The 20,146-nt window shown below is 56.5% G+C and overlaps 1 protein-coding gene across 7 annotated transcripts in view; it reads left to right on the top strand.

Annotated features, from left to right (window-relative positions):
- The window catches only part of RIPOR1 (RHO family interacting cell polarization regulator 1), a 34,682-nt gene extending 21,684 nt beyond the window's left edge, over positions 1 to 12,998 (top strand). For 2 of the 7 annotated variants that reach the window (XM_017852278.1, XM_017852277.1), the window contains exons 2-23: positions 4,314 to 4,440; positions 4,580 to 4,732; positions 4,860 to 4,938; positions 5,595 to 5,618; positions 5,713 to 5,766; positions 5,919 to 6,071; positions 6,167 to 6,230; positions 6,327 to 6,370; positions 6,448 to 6,573; positions 7,325 to 7,473; positions 7,548 to 7,677; positions 7,762 to 9,138; positions 9,222 to 9,343; positions 10,190 to 10,322; positions 10,583 to 10,718; positions 10,845 to 11,006; positions 11,266 to 11,424; positions 11,547 to 11,631; positions 11,962 to 12,073; positions 12,162 to 12,245; positions 12,352 to 12,442; positions 12,577 to 12,996. In XM_017852278.1, coding sequence (XP_017707767.1) covers positions 4,337 to 4,440; positions 4,580 to 4,732; positions 4,860 to 4,938; positions 5,595 to 5,618; positions 5,713 to 5,766; positions 5,919 to 6,071; positions 6,167 to 6,230; positions 6,327 to 6,370; positions 6,448 to 6,573; positions 7,325 to 7,473; positions 7,548 to 7,677; positions 7,762 to 9,138; positions 9,222 to 9,343; positions 10,190 to 10,322; positions 10,583 to 10,718; positions 10,845 to 11,006; positions 11,266 to 11,424; positions 11,547 to 11,631; positions 11,962 to 12,073; positions 12,162 to 12,245; positions 12,352 to 12,442; positions 12,577 to 12,674 — 3,639 coding nt within the window. In that variant the 5' untranslated portion in view covers positions 4,314 to 4,336 and the 3' untranslated portion in view covers positions 12,675 to 12,996. Of the gene's footprint in view, positions 1 to 3,093; positions 3,483 to 4,313; positions 4,441 to 4,579; positions 4,733 to 4,859; positions 4,939 to 5,594; positions 5,619 to 5,712; positions 5,767 to 5,918; positions 6,072 to 6,166; positions 6,231 to 6,326; positions 6,371 to 6,447; positions 6,574 to 7,324; positions 7,474 to 7,547; positions 7,678 to 7,761; positions 9,139 to 9,221; positions 9,344 to 10,189; positions 10,323 to 10,582; positions 10,719 to 10,844; positions 11,007 to 11,265; positions 11,425 to 11,546; positions 11,744 to 11,831; positions 11,916 to 11,961; positions 12,074 to 12,161; positions 12,246 to 12,351; positions 12,443 to 12,576 lie in introns of those variants that run through there. The other 5 variants (XM_017852276.1, XM_017852274.1, XM_017852275.1 and 2 more) reach the window with 5 other exon arrangements.
- Positions 12,999 to 20,146: the final 7,148 nt, after the last annotated feature.

Here is a 20,146-nt window from a genome sequence, read left to right as displayed (position 1 = left end):
AAAAAAAATAGGCACACAAAAAGTGTGTATGTCCTAAGTGTACAACTCTGTACATTTTCCTAAGAGAACACACTCATATAGGATCAGGAAATTTAACCCAGAGCAGGAAATAGGACATTACCAGCATCCTGGAAGACTCCTTGTGGCCTCTTCAGTCACAACACCTGGAGGGAGACTACCAAGCTAACTTCTTTTTTTTTTTTTGAGACGGAGTCTTGCTCTGCCGCCCAGGCTGGAGTGCAGTGGCCGGCTCTCAGCTCACTGGAAGCTCCGCCTCCTGGGTTCACGCCATTCTCCTGTCTCAGCCTCCCGAGTAGCTGGGACTACAGGCGCCCGCCTCGTCGCCCGGCTAGTTTTTTGTATTTTTTAGTAGAGACGGGGTTTCACCGTATTAGCCAGGATGGTCTCGATCTCCTGACCTCATGATCCGCCCGTCTCGGCCTCCCAAAGTGCTGGGATTACAGGCTTGAGCCACCACGCCCGGCCAGCCAGGCTAACTTCTATCACCATAGATTAGTTTTGCTTGCTTTTGAACTTCATTATCAAGGGGATCATACATTCGTCCTCTCTTGGGTTTGCTCTCAGATTCACCCATATTGTTGCATGTCACTGTATATTTTTCATTCTTTTTGCTGTGTGGGAATTCCATTATCCATTGACAGGTATCTGGACAGTTTCCAGGGTTTTCTTTTTTTCTTTTTTGAGACAGACCCCGGCTCTGTCACCCAGCCTGGAGTGCAGTGGCGCAACATCAGCTCTATGCAGCCTCTGCATCCCAGGTTCAAGCGATTCTCCTGCCTCAGCCTCCCAGGTAGCTGGCATTATAGGTGCACACCACCACGCCCAGCTAATTTTTGTATTTTTAGCAGAGATGGGGTTTCACCATGTTGGCCAAGCTGGTCTCGAACTCCTGACCTCAAGTGATCCACCCGCCTCTGCCTCCCGAAGTGTTGGGATTACAGGCATGAGCCACTGCACCCAGCCCGTTTTTATTTTTCATGTGGGAGTGACTTGAGCTTGTCTGAGACTTGTGGAGAAAGTCTGAAACACCCCAAAAGGAGAAAGAAGACTAGAGTCACACTTGAGGATTTGCCAGGTGGGTGGTGAGGGCCTGGCCAAGGTTGAGGATTGCTCTATGATTCCAGCCAGGCTGCTGTGCCAAGACCTCTGGCAACTCCTGCCAACCTGTGTGCAGGTGTAGAGAAGACCAGGAGTTGGGTTCCCCAGGGCTGGTTTCTACCAGCTGGGAGAAAGGCAGGCAGTGCTGAGGATACTTGCAGCAGGCGAGTGATGGGATGGTGGCTGTGAATCCAGGCTGGGGAGGAGGCTGTGCAGGGAAGGTAGGGAAGAGAAGGTAGGAGGGAGCTGGCAGAAAAAAAAGAAAGCAGAGGCGGACTGTGTGAGCTCTGCACAGGGTGGTGTCTGTGAAATTCTGGGCTGTATCTCCAGTAACTGGCACATACTTGCCACAGGGTTGCCATTCAGTGAACAGATGAATAAATGAGCGAGAGCTCGAGGGGCCAGAGGTCTCAGGTAAAAGGCAGCTGAGGTGGGGGTGATGGAAAGCCTGAGGGTTGTATCAGTGTGGTTGTGGTTTAGGAAAGGGGCATTCCAAAGGCGCGTGATAAGGCTGGGGATGGCTGAAGGGAGCAGAGAGGCCAGTTTTAGGCAGGGATGCACAGGTCACCAGTGTAGGTTGCACAGGTCACCAGTGTAGGGTGCAGGGTACCCAGGCTTCGGCTTCAAGGAGGAGGGGAGAATAACATGTCTCAAACTGAGGTCCCTGGACCTCTTGCATCTGAATCTGTCAGGGGGAGGGGGAACTTGTGGAAATGCAGACCCCTGGGCCCAACCCAGACTCTTGGGGAGAAAGTAAGCACAGTATGGGAGAATTGAGCCTCAAGGAGCAAGAGTGTTTATGGGATGGGGGAGCATCCAGCCCCTCCAAGGTCAGGGGAGGGATGGGCATGGTGGCATCTATCCAGGCTAGAGGTGGACATGGGATATTCAAAGAAGAGATAGGCTGGGCGCGGTGGCTCATGCCTGTAATCCCAGCACTTTGGGAGAATGAGGCAGGCTGATCACTTGAGGTCAGGAGTTCGAGACCAGCCTGGCCAGCATGGTGAAACCCTGTCTCTACTAAAAATACAAACATTAGCCGGGCATAGTGGTGGGTGCTTGTAATACCAGCTACTTGGGAGCCTGAGGCAGGAGAATCGCTTAAATCTGAGAGGCGGAGGTTGCAGTGAGCCGAGATCGTGCCACTGCACTACAGTCTGGGTGATAGCACAAGACTCTGTCTCCAAAAAAAAAAAAAAAAAAAAAGAGACATTGGGGATGGGGATCAGGATGGGAATGCAGAACCTGAGAGGCTCATGTGAGCTGGGGGCAGTAAGGATGGGACATTAGCCTAGGATGCAGCTTGACTAGGGAGGAGGCCCTGGCTGGCAGCCGGACCTGATCCTTTCCCCTGGGTCCTGGGAGGAGGGGAGTGCTCAGACTGAGCACTCACTCTGTGGGAGTAGAGGTGGGGTGGTGCATGGGGCTGTGGGACTCTGCATCCAGTTCCTTCTCTGCATCCTTCTTGGCGCAGCAGCACACACTATGGGGTGGATCTAGTCCCACACTTTCAGCCTCTCTTCTCAGCCTCCCAGTCCCCTGGTGATCAGTGCCCTAACTCTCCGCCCTCCATTGGCACAGCCCCTCCAATCAGCACCCTTGGCCCATCCTTCCACTCTTCAGCCCCCTACTATCCATATTCGCACACTTAGAACCCCAGCTCTCAGCTCTCTGTGTGTTCAGCCTTAGCACTGCTCAACAGCAACTCTTTTTTGGGGGGGATGGAGTATCACTTTGTCACCCAGGCTGGAGTGCAGTTGCGCCACCTCCCGGGTTCAAGCGATTCTCCTGCCTCAGCCTCCTGAGTAGCTGGGATTCCAGGTGTGCGCCTTCATGCCTGGCTAATTTTTGTATTTTTAGTAGAGATGGGGGTTTTGTCATGTTGGCCAGGCTGATCTCGAACTCTTGACCTCGTGATCCGCCCGCCTCGGCCTCCCAAAGTGCTGGGATTACAGGTGTGAACCACTGCGCCCGGCCTCAACAGGGACTCTTTAAGGCCCCTACTCTAATGTCCGATACTTCCTCCACTTAGTGCCTTCATTCTATCCCTCCATATTCATCCCCATGCTCAAATCTCTTTACGCACATTACTGACCCCAGCGGAGAAGACCCCCCACACCCCCGTCGGTCCACTCCCCGAGGGGAACCCCAGTCACCGGTTCCGCCCCATCCAGGCGGGCTGAGTCAGGCGGCAGGAACTGGGCGGGGGGCGGCGCCGGGAGGAGCCGAAGCTGAGCCAGAGCCGCTGGGAGCGAGCCGGGAGCCCAGCCGGGCGGCTCCAAGTGGTCAGGGCTGCAGGGTCCGCGGTGGGCGAGCGCGGGTCGGGGGCCGTCCCGGACCCACCATGAACACCAAGAAGAGAGGTAGGACCCGGCTCGGGGCTGCGAAAGCTCAGGGACTGGCCCCAGGGGGCGCAGGCCGGGTTCGGGGGCCAGGAGTGCGTGTTTCGCTGAAGCGGGGTGGGGGTCTGCCGAGGAGCTCTCCCCGCCGAGGCCGGGGTGGAGGCGCACGTCCGTGACTCAGTTTCCAGGTGGGAGCCGCATGAAAGAGGAGGGGGCGGGGCCCTTCTCGGCATCGCGCTCCGCTCTGGGAATCCCCCGGCCGGGAGGGCGCCCGGACGCCGGGGCCGGTGGGGGCTGGGGGGAGCAGGTCACGCTGGCTGGCGGGGGTCAGGCAACAAACCCGCACCGGATGGGCCTGTCGGGCAGCTCCGCAGGGCTCCGAGCGTGCGCCCTGCCCCGCCCCGTGACCTCCTCTGCCTCCCGGGGTGGGGGCGCCCTAGCTCCGGGTGGCCCGGGGGGGGCGTCTGGGGTAGGGCTGGGGAGGCCGCCCCGCCCCCGGGTAAACAGGCGCTTCCGCACATTCTTCCCGCGCACCGCCTCTTTCCTGCCCCTTCCCAGCCAGAGGAGGGTCCGCGCGCGACCCCCCTTCCTGCCCCGCGGCGGGCGGAGCCCGCACCTCGGCAGGAAGTGGGGGCCGAGCCGAGGCCACGCTGAGTCCAAGACCGAGTCGCCTGCGGCTGGCCTGTCATTAGCGCCCAGGTCGGCGGGACTAGGAGGACCCGGCCGGAGCCCGCTAGGGCAGCTGTGCCTGGCGACAGGAAAGACCTGCGCCAGCCCTGGATTCCAGCTGTGGGGAGAGGGCTTCGGGGATCCGACTGGTACTGGACACCCCCCCCGCCCGGTCCCCCGCAGGGAGCCCCGCGCGGACTCACTCTATGATGTCCCTGTCGGTGCGGCCGCAGCGCCGCCTGCTCAGCGCCCGGGTCAGTAGGAGCCAGTCCTTCGCAGGCGTCCTCGGCAGCCACGAGCGGGGGCCCAGGTACGCGGCCTCGTAGGGTTGGTGGGGTCAAAGGGCGTCAGATGGGACTGGGACTGGGCGCTAGTGAGGATCTGGGGGTGCGTAGTGAGGGTCTGGGGGACTCCTGCTCTCCTCTTTCTGAGGACAGCCTCTCCCTCAGGATCTTCCCGGTTTTCAGCCCGCCGGGGCCCCCACGGAAGCCCCCCGCGCTCTCCCGAGTGTCCAGGATGTTTTCTGTGGCTCACCCAGCCGCCAAGGTGCCGCAACCGGAGCGGCTGGACCTGGTGTATGCGGCGCTGAAGCGGGGCCTGACGTGAGCAGCTCCTCTCTTCCCAGCCCTGTCCCGGGATCCCTCCCCAAGCCCTCTCCCTGTTGTCTGCACCCTGGGCAGCATGAGGCTGGAGAGCCGAGTTCATTCTTGTGGTCGCCCCTTTCCTCAGGGCCTACTTGGAAGTGCACCAGCAGGAGCAGGAGAAACTCCAGGGGCAGATAAGGGAGTCCAAGAGGAATTCCCGCTTGGTGAGTGGCGGGAGGTAGGGATGCCCTTTGCCTCTTTGGTGTGGAGGGCTGGGCAAGGCCAGCCCTGGGTGATATCTGGGTTATTTTCTGAAGTGATCTGGTTCAGGTGTGAGTAGAAAAGGGGATATCAGGAAAGGCTGAGGGCTTTTCTATCCCCAAACTTTGCTGTGCATACTTTCTGCTTGGGGCTCAGTACCTGCTCCAGGAGCTTCCAGTGGGGTAGGTGGGACCCCTACAGACATGGACAGCAGGAGATTCTGCTGCCATTGGTATTGAGCAGTGGTACTGCTGCATGGTGCTTCTTGGGAAGACGGGCTTCCCAGAGGAGGGAACACTTCTGCCGGGTCTTGGTGGGAGTTCCCCTGCAGAGGGAACCTTGCCCAAGGAAGCACAGAGCTCTCCCCAGGGGGCTGCAGGAAAAGGAATCCCAGGGAAGAGGTGGGGGGAGAGGTCCTGGAGGGGGTTGAAGGGACCAGATCTGTGCTACCAGCATCCACCAAGGGCTAGGCCAGCAGGAAGGGGCATCAGTTGCTACTGTGATGGGAGTGCTTGTGGACTGTGGTGTGAGAGAGGGGAGCTGTGATGAGTCTGAGTGCCTCTGCTGGAGTCCTCCTCATCCCTTCTAAATATTTGCCCCTTCTCCCCACCCCCTGCAGGGCTTCCTGTATGATCTGGACAAGGTGAGTATGCTTGGAATGGTACTGGAAGGGATTGGCTCACAGGGAGGGTAAGGGCCCTGGGCTTCAGGCCCCTCCTGACCCACCTCTCCCCCAGCAAGTCAAGTCCATTGAACGCTTCCTGCGACGACTGGAGTTCCATGCCAGCAAGGTATGAGTGCAGCATGTGTGCAGGGTGGGTGGGGGGTTGGATATCATAGGGAGAAGAAGGGCAGTGCCAGGCCCAGGGTGAGCAACCCCAAAGGTGAGTAAACCCAGAGGTGAGTCTCAGTCCCCCTACTGTCACCCCACTCACCTTTCCAGATCGACGAGCTGTATGAGGCATACTGTGTCCAGCGCCGTCTCCGGGATGGTGCCTACAACATGGTCCGTGCCTATACCACTGGGTCCCCGGGGAGCCGAGAGGCCCGGGACAGCCTAGCAGAGGCCACTCGGGGGCATCGCGAGTACACAGAGGTGAGGGATGGGTGCCCACAAGGCAGAGGCACAGGGTGTGGCAGGGCTAGTGGCTGGCTCTTGACCCCCCTCCTGTGCCTGCCCCTCCCTCCCAGAGCATGTGTCTGCTGGAGAGTGAGCTGGAGGCACAGCTGGGCGAGTTTCATCTCCGAATGAAAGGTACTGAGTTGTGGGGGTAGGCGGGGGGCCGGAGGGAGTATGCTGAAGACCTCCAACTTGGCTCACCAACTTCTCCCCTTCTCCCCCAACTCCCAGGGCTGGCTGGCTTCGCCAGGCTGTGTGTAGGCGATCAATATGAGGTATGAGAATGTGCAGGGAAAGGTTGGGTTGGTAGGGTCCCAACACCTAGGCTGCCTCATCCCGCCTGTTCCCTCAGATCTGCATGAAATATGGGCGTCAGCGCTGGAAACTACGGGGCCGAATTGAGGGTAGTGGAAAGCAGGTGTGGGACAGTGAAGAAACCATCTTTCTCCCTCTGCTCACGGAATTTCTGTCTATCAAGGTGATGTCTCTGCCCAGGATAACAGGCCACCATGGTCCTGTGAACCCCTTGTGACCCCCATTACCCTGAGTCCCTTACTCCTGTAATCCCCTCATGGCTCCATAGCCCTGTGAAGATATCCCATGACCTTCATGATCTCTGTGGCCCTGAGAGGAACAATCTTTGTGACTCTTAGGACATCATGGCCTCCTGACCCTGTGACCTCCTCATGATCTTCTGACCCTGTGAATATTTGGCCTCCTAAGCTCCCATGAGGCTGTGACCTCATAACCTCAGTGACCCTACCATGCAGACCTCTGTGATTCCCATGCTCCCAGGCTGCTTCAAGCATCCATGGCTCCATGAGCATTTATCTATCTATCTATCTATCTATCTATCTATCTATCTATCTATCTATCTATCTATCTGGGAGATGGCAGGTCTCACTCTGTCACCCAGGCTGGAGTACAGCAGTGCAATCATACCTCACTGCAGCCTCAAACTCCTGGGCTCAACCCATCCTCCCACTTCAGCCTCCCAAGTAGCTGGGACTACAGGTGCACCACCATGCCTGGCTAAATTTTTTTTTTTTTTTTTTGAGACAGTCTTGCCATGTTGCCCAGGCTGGTTTTGAACTCCTGGCCTTAAGTGATCCTCCTGCCTCAGCCTCCCATGACCATTTTATAAGTTCTATGCAAATTCAGACCTCAGATTGCCCATGATCTCATAGCTCCTGCACCCTTGTGACCCCACGATGCACTCTTGGCTACAGGTGACAGAACTGAAGGGCCTGGCCAACCATGTGGTTGTGGGCAGTGTCTCCTGTGAGACCAAGGACCTGTTTGCTGCCCTGCCCCAGGTTGTGGCTGTGGATATCAATGACCTTGGCACCATCAAGCTCAGCCTGGAAGTCACATGGAGGTTGGTGGGGCTGAGGCGCTTGGGGGAGGGCCAGGAGGGCTGTGGCACCTGCCAACAGCCTCTTCCCTTCCCAGCCCCTTCGACAAGGATGACCAGCCCTCAGCCGCTTCTTCTGTCAACAAGGCCTCCACAGTCACCAAGCGCTTCTCCACCTATAGCCAGAGCCCACCGGACACACCCTCACTTCGGGAACAGGCCTTCTATGTGAGTCATAGCCCAGGTCCAGGCCTTGCCATCCCCCAGAGGCTCCCTGGGGGTGGTTCTGACATGCCCTTTCCTCTTTCTCAGAACATGCTGCGACGGCAGGAGGAGCTGGAGAATGGGACAGCATGGTCCCTGTCATCCGAATCTTCAGACGACTCATCCAGCCCACAGCTCTCAGGCACTGCCCGCCACTCATCAGCCCCTAGGCCCCTGGTGCAGCAGCCTGAGCTCCTTCCCATCCAAGTTGCCTTCCGTAGGCCTGAGACCCCCAGCTCTGGTCCCCTGGATGAGGAGGGGGCCGTGGCCCCAGTCCTGGCAAATGGGCATGCACCCTACAGTCGGACTCTTAGCCACATCAGTGAGGCTAGTGTAGACGCTGCCTTGGCTGAGGCTTCAGTGGAGGCCATTGGCCCAGAAAGCCTAGCCTGGGGACCTAGCCCACCTACACACCCAGCTCCCACCCATGGAGAGCACCCCAGTCCTGTTCCTCCTACCCTGGACCCTGGCCACTCTACCACAAGCTCCACCCTCGGTACAACAGGCTCTGTCCCCACATCTACAGACCGTGCCCCATCTGCACACCTAGACTCAGTTCATAAGGCCACAGACTCTGGCCCTTCAGAACTGCCAGGCCCCACTCACACCACTACAGGCTCCACCTGTAGTGCCATTCAAAGCCCCCCCACTCACACTACTACAGGCTCTACCCACAAGCCCATCTCTACCCTTACTACTACAGGCCCTACCATCAATATCATAGGCCCAGTCCAGACTACCACAAGCCACACACATACCATGCCAAGCCCCACCCATACCCCCACAAGTCCCACCCATAAAACCAGGATGTCAACTCCTACCACTATAACTCCCACCCACACACCCACAAGTCCCACTCATAAAACCAGGATGTCACCTCCCACCACTACAAGTCCTAACCCCAGTGCTATGGGCCTAGTCCAGACTGCCACAAGCCCCACCCATCCCACCACAAGCCCCACCCTTATAAATGTAAGTCCTTCCACTTCTCCGGAACTTGCTACCCTCTCCAGCCCCTCCAAACACTCAGACCCCACCCTCCCAGGCACCGACTCCCTTCCCTGTAGTCCCCCAGCCTCCAATTCCTGCACTCAGGCAGACTCTATAGCCCCCAGCACCTCCCACCCAAGTCCTGCCCATTCCAGTAGGAAACCCCTCACAAGCCCTGCCCCAGATCCCCCAGAGTCTATGGTTCAGAGTCTAAGCCCCACTCCCTCACCCGCAACCCCTGCACCCCAGCATTTAGACCTTAGCCTGGCCATGGCTGTCCAGACCCCGGTCCCAGGGGCAGCCGGAGGGTCTGGGGACAAGATCCTGGAGGAGGCACTGGGGGCCCTAATGGCTGCCCTGGATGACTACCGTGGCCAGTTTCCTGAGCTGCAGGGCCTGGAGCAGGAAGTGACCCGACTAGAGAGTCTGCTCATGGTGAGGAGGGCTGGGCTGGGCTAGGGCAACCAGGGAGGGCAGCCAGCGGGCAGCAGCTGCTCTGACATCCTTCACAACCTCAGCAGAGACAAGGTCTGACTCGCAGCCGGGCCTCCAGTCTCAGCATCACCGTGGAGCATGCCTTGGAGAGCTTCAGCTTCCTCAATGAAGACGAAGATGAAGACAATGATGTTCCTGGGGACAGGTGAGGGGGCTAGGCAAGATGGGCGTGAGGCTCTGTGAGAGGGAAAAGGTGAGGTAGGACCAGGGAAAGGTGAATTGGGAGAAAGTCAAAGGGGAGGACCGGTGAGGCAGGGTCAGGTGGAGCACATGAGGACTGAGTTGCTGGCAGGTGCACCTGTGTCCACCCCATCATGTCCTTCATGCGCATGTCTCCAACCCTATGTATCCCCCCCAGTGCTTCTGACCGCCCTCCTCATCTCTGCAATGTCTTCCTCCTCTTCCAGTCCCCATCAGCTTGGGTGCCTCCAGCCCCTCCTCTTCCCCTTGGCCTCACCTTGGACCTGCCCTTTGAAGAAGCTCTCTCAGTGCCTCGCAGTTCACCCTGGGACCCCAGCACTGCCCCACTCCTTCTTGACCCCAACTCTCCCAGAGGCCCTGGCCCCTCAACTGTCAGTCCTGGAGTGGCCTTTGCTGGTTCCCAGTTGAGAGTTGTGCCAGGTCCCTCCTCCCTCTGCTGTTGCCCAGGCTACAGCCCCATGCCCTGCACCCTTTGCAGTCCACTTGTCATAAACCATCCCGCCTGCAGCCTACTCCTATCCACGCCATCCCCAGTGGTCCCAGCTGGAGGTAGCACGGAGCAGACTGACTCCAGAAAGCCCTTCTACCACCTGCTGATCCCAGCCCCTTCCTCCTAGAAATTCTCCATGAACTTACCCCACTGTCTGCTGTCAGTGCATCATCTTCTTCCTTTCTGGGATGGGGGAAGCTTAATAAAAATAAACGCTGGTGATCAGGTGGTGATGTGTGCCTCCTGGTGACTAGGTGATGATGTGTGCTTCTGGGGTGGTTGACCCCATTTTTCCCTCAGGCCTCCAAGCAGCCCAGAGGCTGGGGCTGAGGACAGCATAGACTCGCCCAGTGCCCGCCCTCTCAGCACAGGGTGTCCAGCTCTGGACACTGCCTTGGTCCGGCACCTGTACCACTGCAGTCGCCTCCTGCTGGTGAGGCTGATGGTGTTTCCCCACCCTTCCCTTGTAACCCCTAACCCCAGGGAGTCCTGTCCTTCAATCCTGGTCCTCTATACCTCCTCTGAGTGCCACACCCAGTGCCCCAGGGCCCTTGGCATCTGGCCCTTGCTGAGTGGAGTATCTTCCAACTCTGTAGCCCCAACCTCCCCCAGTGGGGAGGGACTTGTCCCTGAGCACGATCCTCCCAAGCCCTACCCTGATGCCTGAGCTACGTGGCCACCCATATTCTCCAGAAACTGGGCACATTTGGGCCTCTGCGATGCCAGGAGGCATGGGCCCTGGAGCGGCTGCTGCGGGAAGCCCGAGTGCTGGAGGCAGTATGCGAGTTCAGCAGGCGGTGGGAGATCCCGGCCAGCTCTGCCCAGGAAGGTAAAGGCCCAGTGGGTTGGGGCTCTGCCATCTGCCTTGAAGTTCCTGCCTCAGCCTACCACCATCTGCATGCTCTCTACTCACCCGCCTGCTCTATTGCTGACAGTTTCCCTCACGCCCTCACAGTGGTGCAGTTCTCGGCCTCTCGGCCTGGCTTCCTGACCTTCTGGGACCAGTGCACAGAGAGACTCAGCTGCTTCCTCTGCCCAGTGGAGCGGGTGCTTCTCACCTTCTGCAACCAGTATGGTGCCCGCCTCTCCCTGCGCCAGCCAGGCTTGGCTGAGGCTGGTGAGTAGGCTGCCTCCTCCTTCCACCCTTGCTCAGATTTCCAGTGACAGGGAGCTCGGGGAAGCCAGGTCAGTCCACACAGATAAATGAACTGGGCACCGAGGAGACTAGCAAAGACTTGGGCCTTAAAGCAGAAGGACCCAGATGGGTGGGGTTTGAACAGAGGGCCCCTGGACCTGAGCCTGGGATAGGAGCATCTCTCCCCTCTAAAAACCTGTGTTCACCCAAACTCTGAGGCCCATGCTACTGCCTCCTGCAGTGTGTGTGAAGTTCCTGGAGGATGCCCTGGGGCAGAAGCTGCCCAGAAGGCCCCAGCCAGGGCCTGGAGAGCAGCTCACGGTCTTCCAGTTCTGGAGTTTTGTGGAAACCTTGGACAGCCCCACCATGGAGGCCTATGTGACCGAGACTGCCGAGGAGGGTGAGGCGGTGGCCCCGATCACAAAGTGGCCTGACTCTTTGGATCTGAGGACATGAGTCCACCAGCGGGAGCTCCTCACCCTGCCACCTTGCCTATCCACCCACCATATCCCCTTTTTTCAGTGTTACTGGTGCGGAATCTGAACTCAGATGACCAGGCTGTTGTGCTGAAGGCCCTGAGATTGGCGCCCGAGGGGCGTCTGCGAAGGGATGGGCTGCGGGCCCTCAGCTCCCTGCTCGTCCACGGCAACAACAAGGTCATGGCTGCTGTCAGCACCCAGCTCCGGAGCCTGTCACTGGGCCCTGCCTTCCGGGAGAGGGTGAGTCGGACAGGGCTCCCTTGAGGGCAAGGGCTGGAGTCCTGGGCTCCCAGAATCTGGCTAAGTCTGTCCTCCCACCCTTCCACAGGCCCTCCTGTGCTTTCTGGACCAGCTGGAGGATGAGGATGTGCAGACTCGAGTGGCTGGCTGCCTGGCTCTAGGCTGCATCAAGGTGACCCCTGCCAACCCTCCCACCCCGTCCCCTTCCCGCACNGAAGGGATGGGCTGCGGGCCCTCAGCTCCCTGCTCGTCCACGGCAACAACAAGGTCATGGCTGCTGTCAGCACCCAGCTCCGGAGCCTGTCACTGGGCCCTGCCTTCCGGGAGAGGGTGAGTCGGACAGGGCTCCCTTGAGGGCAAGGGCTGGAGTCCTGGGCTCCCAGAATCTGGCTAAGTCTGTCCTCCCACCCTTCCACAGGCCCTCCTGTGCTTTCTGGACCAGCTGGAGGATGAGGATGTGCAGACTCGAGTGGCTGGCTGCCTGGCTCTAGGCTGCATCAAGGTGACCCCTGCCAACCCTCCCACCCCCGTCCCCTTCCCGCACCCCCACCCCTGAGCCCCTCCCATCTGCTCCCCTGGGCCCACCTCAATGCTCCTTCCCCTGACAGGCTCCCGAGGGCATTGAGCCCCTGGTGTACCTCTGCCAAACTGACACAGAAGCTGTGAGGGAAGCTGCCCAGCAGAGCCTACAGCAGTGTGGTGAGGCTGGGGGGTGGGAGAGATGGGTGGAGTTCTGGAACATCTTGGCTGATGGGGGTAGGAGAGGTGGTGCCAGGGGTGGGAGAGTGGGATGGGGCTAGGGCCACCCCTGACCCCATCCTCACTCATTACAGGAGAAGAGGGACAGTCTGCCCATCGACGGCTAGAGGAGTCCCTGGACGCCCTGCCCCGCATCTTTGGGCCTGGCAGCATGGCGAGCACAGCATTCTAAACTATTCACCCACGGGTTCCTGGCGCCCCTTCCCCCTACTTTCAGGGCTCACCAGGCACTGGCAGGGAGGGTAAGGGCTGGCTCCAGATACCCCTCCCCCACAGATTCTTAGCAATGAAAATCTAATATATTCTTCTGTTGCCCCTGGGGTTGGAGAGTCAGTGCCTGCAGTCAAGTGCCTCCCAGCCTAGGCTCAGCACATCCCTTGCCACATATCAGTGTCCAGGGCTTGGCCACCCTGCCTCTGCCCAGCCACATCCCTTGATTTTGTATTTTATTTACAGAGTTTTACAGAAAATAAAAAAGCAAAATGCCTTTCCTACATGGCCTGGTACACTCCTGACCCTCTGCTCCAGCACCCTCTGGCTGTGGCCCTGCCTGACACTGGTGTGTCCACACTGCAGCTATGACAGTGCTATGTGCACTTGCCCTGGAAATCCAGGTGGAAGAAAGCCCAGAAGGCTGGAACTGGGCTTGGAGAAGAGAGCAGGGGAAAAGGGTGGTTCAGCCTACAGGTGGGGCCTACCCTGGGCCTGGGAACTATGGCCCAAGGTGGAGCTAAACTGGAGTTGGCCCAGAAAACACCAAAGGGTGCCAATCCCAGGCTGTGGCCTGGGAGTAAAGGGGAAGGGAAAGGAAAAACAGGAAGGGAAAGGAGGCACGGGGTGGCTGGAGCTTCTGCCCACCAGGGGGCAGCAGATCTGCATCAGCAGATGCCAGGTTTGGGTCTTCTGCAGCCTGGGCAGCTTTCTGCAGAGGGGGCTGAAGGAGCTCCTTGAGGCTGGGTGGCAGGGGAGAGGAGCTCCTTGCAGAGGGGAAGAGCTGGGACCTGGGAGGCAGGAGAGCTGGATGGCTACCCTGTGACCCAAGACAGCAAGTCCCTTCCCTCCCCAGCTGTCTCCCCCTCTGTAATAACAAACCTGCCTGAACTCTGTGATCCCCAACAGCCAGCCAACCTGTGCTGCTTCAGGAAGCAGAGATCCCAGGGGAGGGCTTGCCTTTGCCCTGCCTCACCTCGCCCCAGAGCTGCCTGGCCAGTGAATGTGTTAACCCCAGAAGGCTGAGTCCTGTGTGAGGAACTGGAGGGTGGGGTGGGACTTCAGGATGGCAGGACTGTTCTAAGGAGGGGCTGAGGGAGGCCCACACCCGTGGCTAGAGAAACAGGCTCTCCACCCTTCCCCTCTCCCTCAGTACTTCCAGTATCCAGGGGCAAGGAGATGATGCACAGGCAGCACCTCCCCGACTCATTGAGGCCACTGTGATGTCCCAGTGCCTGTGGCAGCAGCTTGGCCTGTGCAGGACATGTCACGTTGGGGAGCCTGCCCCTCAGGAAGAGCCAGTGAAGTGCCAACAGTCCCCTGGAGGGTGACCCAGATCCCCGGGGAGCCCTGCCCCCAAGTGTTTTAGAGCTAGATATGAAGAGGTTTGGCTGGGGCCTTAACCACCTGCTGGGGAAGCCAAGCTGAGCAGAAAAAACGGCAACAGGAAGGAGCACAGGAAACACCTGTGTGGATGCAGGTGGCTCATTCCAGACACTGGGGCGAGGGTGGGCAGGGCTAGGCAGGCAGCCCTCTGCACACTGGCGCAGCTCTTTGCTCCCTGGGTAACGAGGGATGGCACGGGATGGTGCAGCTCAGTATTTGGGGTGGTCAGCTGGAACAGCATGGGGCAGAGGAGGCAAACAAATGATGGAGACTAGGCCAGCACCCAAGGCTGGCAACAGCTGGGGGCCCGCCCCAGAGGTCCATGCAGGAGGTCGGCAATCCCAGAACTGCCCCTAGCAGCCCTCAGTCCTGAGGACCCCACAGAGACCCTCTTGTGGTAGAGCAAGGCTGTCCACCTGCATCAAAAGCATAGCCTGTCATGGGGGGAAAGAGGAAGTGAACACTGGTTGACCAGGTCCTGGGAAAGTGCAGATCGAGGTGACTGAGCCAGCACAAGCTCACTGCTCAGTACACAGGAGAGGGCAGGGCTTGGGCAAGAAATGGAGGATGGAAAAATGTCATCGTCCCAGCCAGGGGGTCCACTGGGGTTGTCACTGAGAATCCCTGCTCTCCAATGCTGGGAAGGGACAGACCCCTGACTCTCTATGCTCTGAAGAGTCCTGAGGCCAGAGCCTAATATTCAGCTCTAGCCAGGGGTGGGTGTGAGGATCGGAAGGGGACAGGAGCTGGAATGAGGGCACTGTGAGCACAGCCAGGTGAAGCCCATGAGGCCTATCTGACTCAGAGCAGCATGGATCAACCCCAAGACAGCCACTTGGCCTCTCTCCATCAGTGGCTTGAAGGCAGGCTGGATGGCCTCCTATACCCAGGCCCATGCCCAGGTTCCTCAGATGGTAGAGGGGCAGGGAGAACCCTTGTCCTCCCACCTCTATATCTCTCCTGACGCCCTCTGCCTCACAGGGGCCTCCCACAGGGCAAACCTGCCCATTGCACTCTCCCACCCCCTGCCCTGCTGTCATGTGGGTCAGGGAGGCACGTGTTCCTGCTGTCTGGGACTGAGGACAGTTGGGAGCCCCCTGCCCCAGGTGATGGGCGGTTGATGATACCATCATGAGTCAAAGGTATCAGGGCAGGGAAAGCCTCTGCCCAGCCTCTGAGGGGACAGATGGAAGTGGGCCTCCAAGGCCTGTGACACACTGAGAAGTGCCCTATCAGTTAAGTCCATTGAGGCCACAGTCATGCCTTGGCCATCATCTCTGAGACTGCCCAGAGGAAAGTGATCCACACACACTGCAAAACAGGGGCCAGGCTGAAGTAGTCCATGATACAGTTTATTGTGTTTGCAATTGATGGAGTGTACCCTCTACTCCCCTCTTTCCTCTTGCCCTCTCCCAACCTTACCTTTCCTCCTGTCTCTCACTCTTCTTCCTCATGTATGCCAAGCTGTAGGGGACCAAAAAAGAAAGAAAAAAGGCACATTTGTGAAGGCAAAGAAGCAGATGGGTTAGCACGTGGGAAGAGGACTGCTGCTTTGTCTCGCCCACAGAGCGGGGGTGCCTTCCTTGTATGTTTCTGTGCCTGGTATGTGGGTACAATTTGCTGAACCCCAGACATATGACATGACCCTCCTTTTCCTCCATACCCCCCTCCCCACCCCAAACACTCCTGGAGTGTCCCCTTCAGGCCATCCATCTCCCATGGACAGAAGGCTCTTGGTTTGGCTGCAAGGCCTGGCTTTTCTGGGCCTGGGTGATACAGGAGGGTGAGCTTGGGAAGGACTCCCGTGCCTCATATAAACTGCTAATGAAGCACAATCTATCATTTAGAAAATAAGACTGACATTGGCCTGTGAGAAAGGGGTCTCTTGTTTCAGAAGGTTGATGGCAATTGGGTGGTGGCCACTACTCTGAGTTTAATGTCAAGGGTCAAGTCTCACTTGTCTCCAGATACACACAGGGCATATGGACACTCAGTGAATGCTGACTGAGAGCAGCTGAATTGCTATATGCAACACCTAGATTTCTAGCTGTCTCCTCTTAATCTCCTTACAACCTTCTCCTCCTCCTCAGGCATGTCTTATACATCACCTCACAGGGTTCCATTCTAGGCCCTTTTCTCCTCTCTCAAAACATACCCCTAGATGACCTCCCCATTCCACTAGCTTCCATCCACATGCTGAGGCTGCATTCCAATCATTCACATGGTTCTTACCTTGCTTCCAGACCCCCACATCCAACTGCTCACGGGACACTTACTTTTGAACATCTGGGGCATTTCAAACTCAACATGCTCAAAATCAGACTCAACATCTTCTCAAAACTTGTTTCTCCTCCAACAGCTCTAGGGGTTACCAATTACCTAGGTATCCAAGCCATACAACAGAGCCTCACCCTTCCTCTTTCCTCTGTACCCACATCCCAGCCATCAGAATCCTCCCAATTAAATGCCCTAAATATATATATATTTTTTATATCGAGTCTTGTGCTGTTGCCCAGGCTGAGTGCAGTGGTGCGATCTTGGCTCACTGTAATTTCTGCCTCCCGGGTTCAAGTGATTCTTGTGCCTCAGCCTCTGGAGTTGCTGGGATTACAGATGCCTGCCACCACCCCCAGCTAATTTTTGTATTTTTAGTAGAGACGACATTTCACCTTGTTGGCCAGGCTGGTCTCTAACTCCTAACCCCAAGTGACCCACCCGCCTCAGCCTCCCAAAGTGCTGGGATTACAGGTGTGAGTCACGGCACCCAGCCCATGTATTTCTTTAGGAAGCTGCACGCCCACCTGCTCTTGTCACAGGGGCCTGCACTTTGCCTTCTGTAAGACTAATCACACTTCATTGCAATTGCTTACTTTTTTTATTTTTTATTTTTTTTGAGATGGAGTTTCACTCTTGTTGCTCAGGCTGGAGTGCAATGGCACGATCTCGGCTCACCACAACCTCCGCCTCCAGAGTTCAAGTGATTGTCCTGCCTCAGCCTCCCGAGTAGCTGGGATTACAGGCATATGCCACCATACCTGGCTAATTTTGTATTTTTAGTAGAGACGGGGTTTCTCCATATTGGTCAGGCTAGTCTTGAACTCCTTACCTCAGGTGATCCAACCACCTCAGCCTCCCAAAGTGCTGGGATTACAGGCGTGAGCCACTGCACCTGGTCTGCAATTGCTTATTTAGTTTGTACCCTCTGGAATATATATTCGTAATATACGCTGACAATTTTACTGGGTAACCAGGTCTGAGGTGGGTGCCTTCCCTCTGGAACTTGGTCCAAGTGTTTTGTTTTCTTTTTGAGATGGGGTCTTGCTCTGTTGTCCTGGCTGGAGTGCAGTGGTATGATCATAGCTCACCATAACCTTGAACTCATGGGCTCAAGGGATCCTTCTGCCTCAGCCTACCAAGTAGCTGGGACTACAGGCACACACCACTATGCCCTGCTGAAGAGGTGGTCTCGCTATGTTGCCCAGGCTGGCCTCAAGTGATCCTTCTACCTTGGCCTTCTAAAGTGCTGGGATCACAGGTATGAGCCATCACACCCAACCCTTTTTTTTTCTTAACAGCTCTTTTTGAGATTTAGTGCACATACCATGCAATTCAACCATTTAAAGTGTACAATTTGGCCAGGTGCAGTGACTCATGTCTGTAATCCCAGCACTATTGGAGGCCAAGGCAGGTGGATCACCTGAGGTCAGGAGTTCCAGACCAGCCTGGCCAACACGGTGAAACTCCATGATGTCTCTACTTAAAAAATACAAAAATTAGCTGGGCATGGTAGCAGATGCTTCTAATCCCAGCTACTTGGGAAGCTGAGGCAGAAGATCTCTTGAACCTGGGAGGAGGAGGTTGCAGTGAGTTAGATCATGCTACTGCACTCCAACCTAGATGACAGAGCGAGACTCTGTCTCAAAAAAAAAAAGTGTACATTTCAATGGCTATTAGTATATTCAGAGTTGCACAGCCACCACCACCATTTTAGAACATTTTCATCAACCCAAAAAGAAACCCTGCACCCCTTAGCTGTCATCCCTACGCTTCCATATTCTCCCTGCCCCCAGGCAACCACTAATCTACTTTCTGTCTCTACAGATTTGCCTATTCTGGATATGTCTTACAAATGAAATCAGGTTAGGGCTTTCCAACTTACCCAGTTCTAAGATTCACCTGAGAACTTCCCCAGAGATTCCAATGCAGCAGGTCTGGCATGGGGCCAGCAAATTCTCTATTTGTTCAGGCTGCATCTGCCTTTGCTATGCCCAGCACCCAAGGCCAGATACACAGTAAGTGGTCCAGAAATATCTTTTGATGAACACCTCTAAAACTTGTCTCTAGCTCTGGTTTCCCTTAAATACACCTCCTCAACTGATGGCCTTGTCTTATCTCAAAAGCAACCTGAAAAGCACTTTGAGTGTGAAAGTGCCATATGTTCAGTGTGGAAGAAGCCTGGAAACTCAAAAACACTCTCCCTAGTCCCCCCATGGGGCATAGTGCTTTAGAATGCACTTTCACCACCAGGATCCCGATTAAGGAATGGAACAGAAGCCTGAGGAGGGGACAACAGAGGGAGGGAGGACTGAGGTCAGACTGGTGGAGGAAGCAAGCAAGCTGAATCCAGAGGCCAGAGGGGGCAGTTACAGATGAGGCTGAGGGGATGAGCAGGGGCTTGGTCACGGGGGGCCTTGTGGTGTGGCTGAGGAGTTTGGAATTTATCCCAGGGTACTGGGGAGCCACCCGTGGGCTTGAAGCAGGGGGGTTTTGTGATCACGTGTGTGCTTTGGAAAGGTCACTCTGGCAGCTGTGAGAGGGAGAAGGTCGGAAGCAGGGAGGAGCCTGCAGTTACCATTAGAAGAAGCAAGAGTCTGGGCCTGGTAGCTCACGCTTGTAATCCCAGCACTTCGGGAAGCTGAAGCAGGTGGATCACTCGAGCTCAGAAGTTCGAGACCAGCCTGGGCAACATGGCAAAAACCCATCTCTACAAAAAATATAAAAACTAGCTGGGCATGGTGGTGTGCGCCTATAGCATCATCTACTGAGGAGGCTGAGGCAGGAGAACTTGAGCCCAGGAGGTCAGGGCTGCGTGAGCCGTGATTGCACGGCTGCATGACAGCCTGGGCAACAGAGTGAGACCCCATTTCAAAAAAAATAAAAAAAAAGAAGCAAGAGTAGCCTGGGCCAGAGTGGGTATAAGCTAGAAGCAGAGGTTCAAAAGTCATGCTCACTTTAGTGTGCAGTTTCATATGACTACTGTGATGTCCAGAGACCACTCCATTCTTTTTTTTTTTTTGAGATGGACTCTCGCTCTGTCGCCCAGGCTGGAGTCCAGTGGCACGATCTCGGCTCACTGCAAGCTCTGCCTCCCAGGTTCACGCCATTCTCTAGCCTCAGCCTCTCGAGTTGCTGGGACCACAGGCGCCCACCACCACACTCGGCTAATTTTTTTTTGCATTTTTAGTAGAGACGGGGTTTCACCGTGCTAGCCAGGATGGTCTTGATCTCCTGACCTCATGATCCACCCACCTCAGCCTCCCAAAGTGCTGGGATTACAGGCGTGAGACACCGCTCACGGCCTACACTTCCTTTTTCATCCTTGACTTATACCTACTAATACTTGAGGTTTAGTCTGATATCTCCACACTAACATAAAACGAAATAGAACGCACTCAAGGGCTAGGGACATCCTCTGTCTATCTCTGGTATTACCTAACCTCGAACATAGACCTGGGTCCTAAGCAGTTATTCAGGACATACTTATAGATTAATAAGTCATCACCTAAATACCTCTGCTGCCTGCCTGAGGGCCTGAAGTTTCCACAATTAAAGCCCTTCCCAGCCTGGGCAACATAGCGAGACCCTGTCTCTGTAAATAATTTTTTTTTTTTTTTTTTAATTAACTGAACATGGTGTATGTGCCTGTAGTCCTAGGAGGATTGCTCAGGAGGATTACTCAGGAGGATTGCTTGAGCCCAGGAGTTAAAGGCTGCAGTGAGCTATGATTACGCCATTGCACTTCAGCCTGGGCAACAGAGTGAGATCCCA

The sequence above is a fragment of the Rhinopithecus bieti genome, unplaced genomic scaffold, assembly GCF_001698545.2.
Source record: "Rhinopithecus bieti isolate Rb0 unplaced genomic scaffold, ASM169854v2 scaffold_34281, whole genome shotgun sequence".
NCBI lineage: Eukaryota > Metazoa > Chordata > Mammalia > Primates > Cercopithecidae > Rhinopithecus > Rhinopithecus bieti.
Note: the sequence above shows the minus strand (reverse complement) of the source record. Positions and strands in the feature narration are given on the sequence as shown.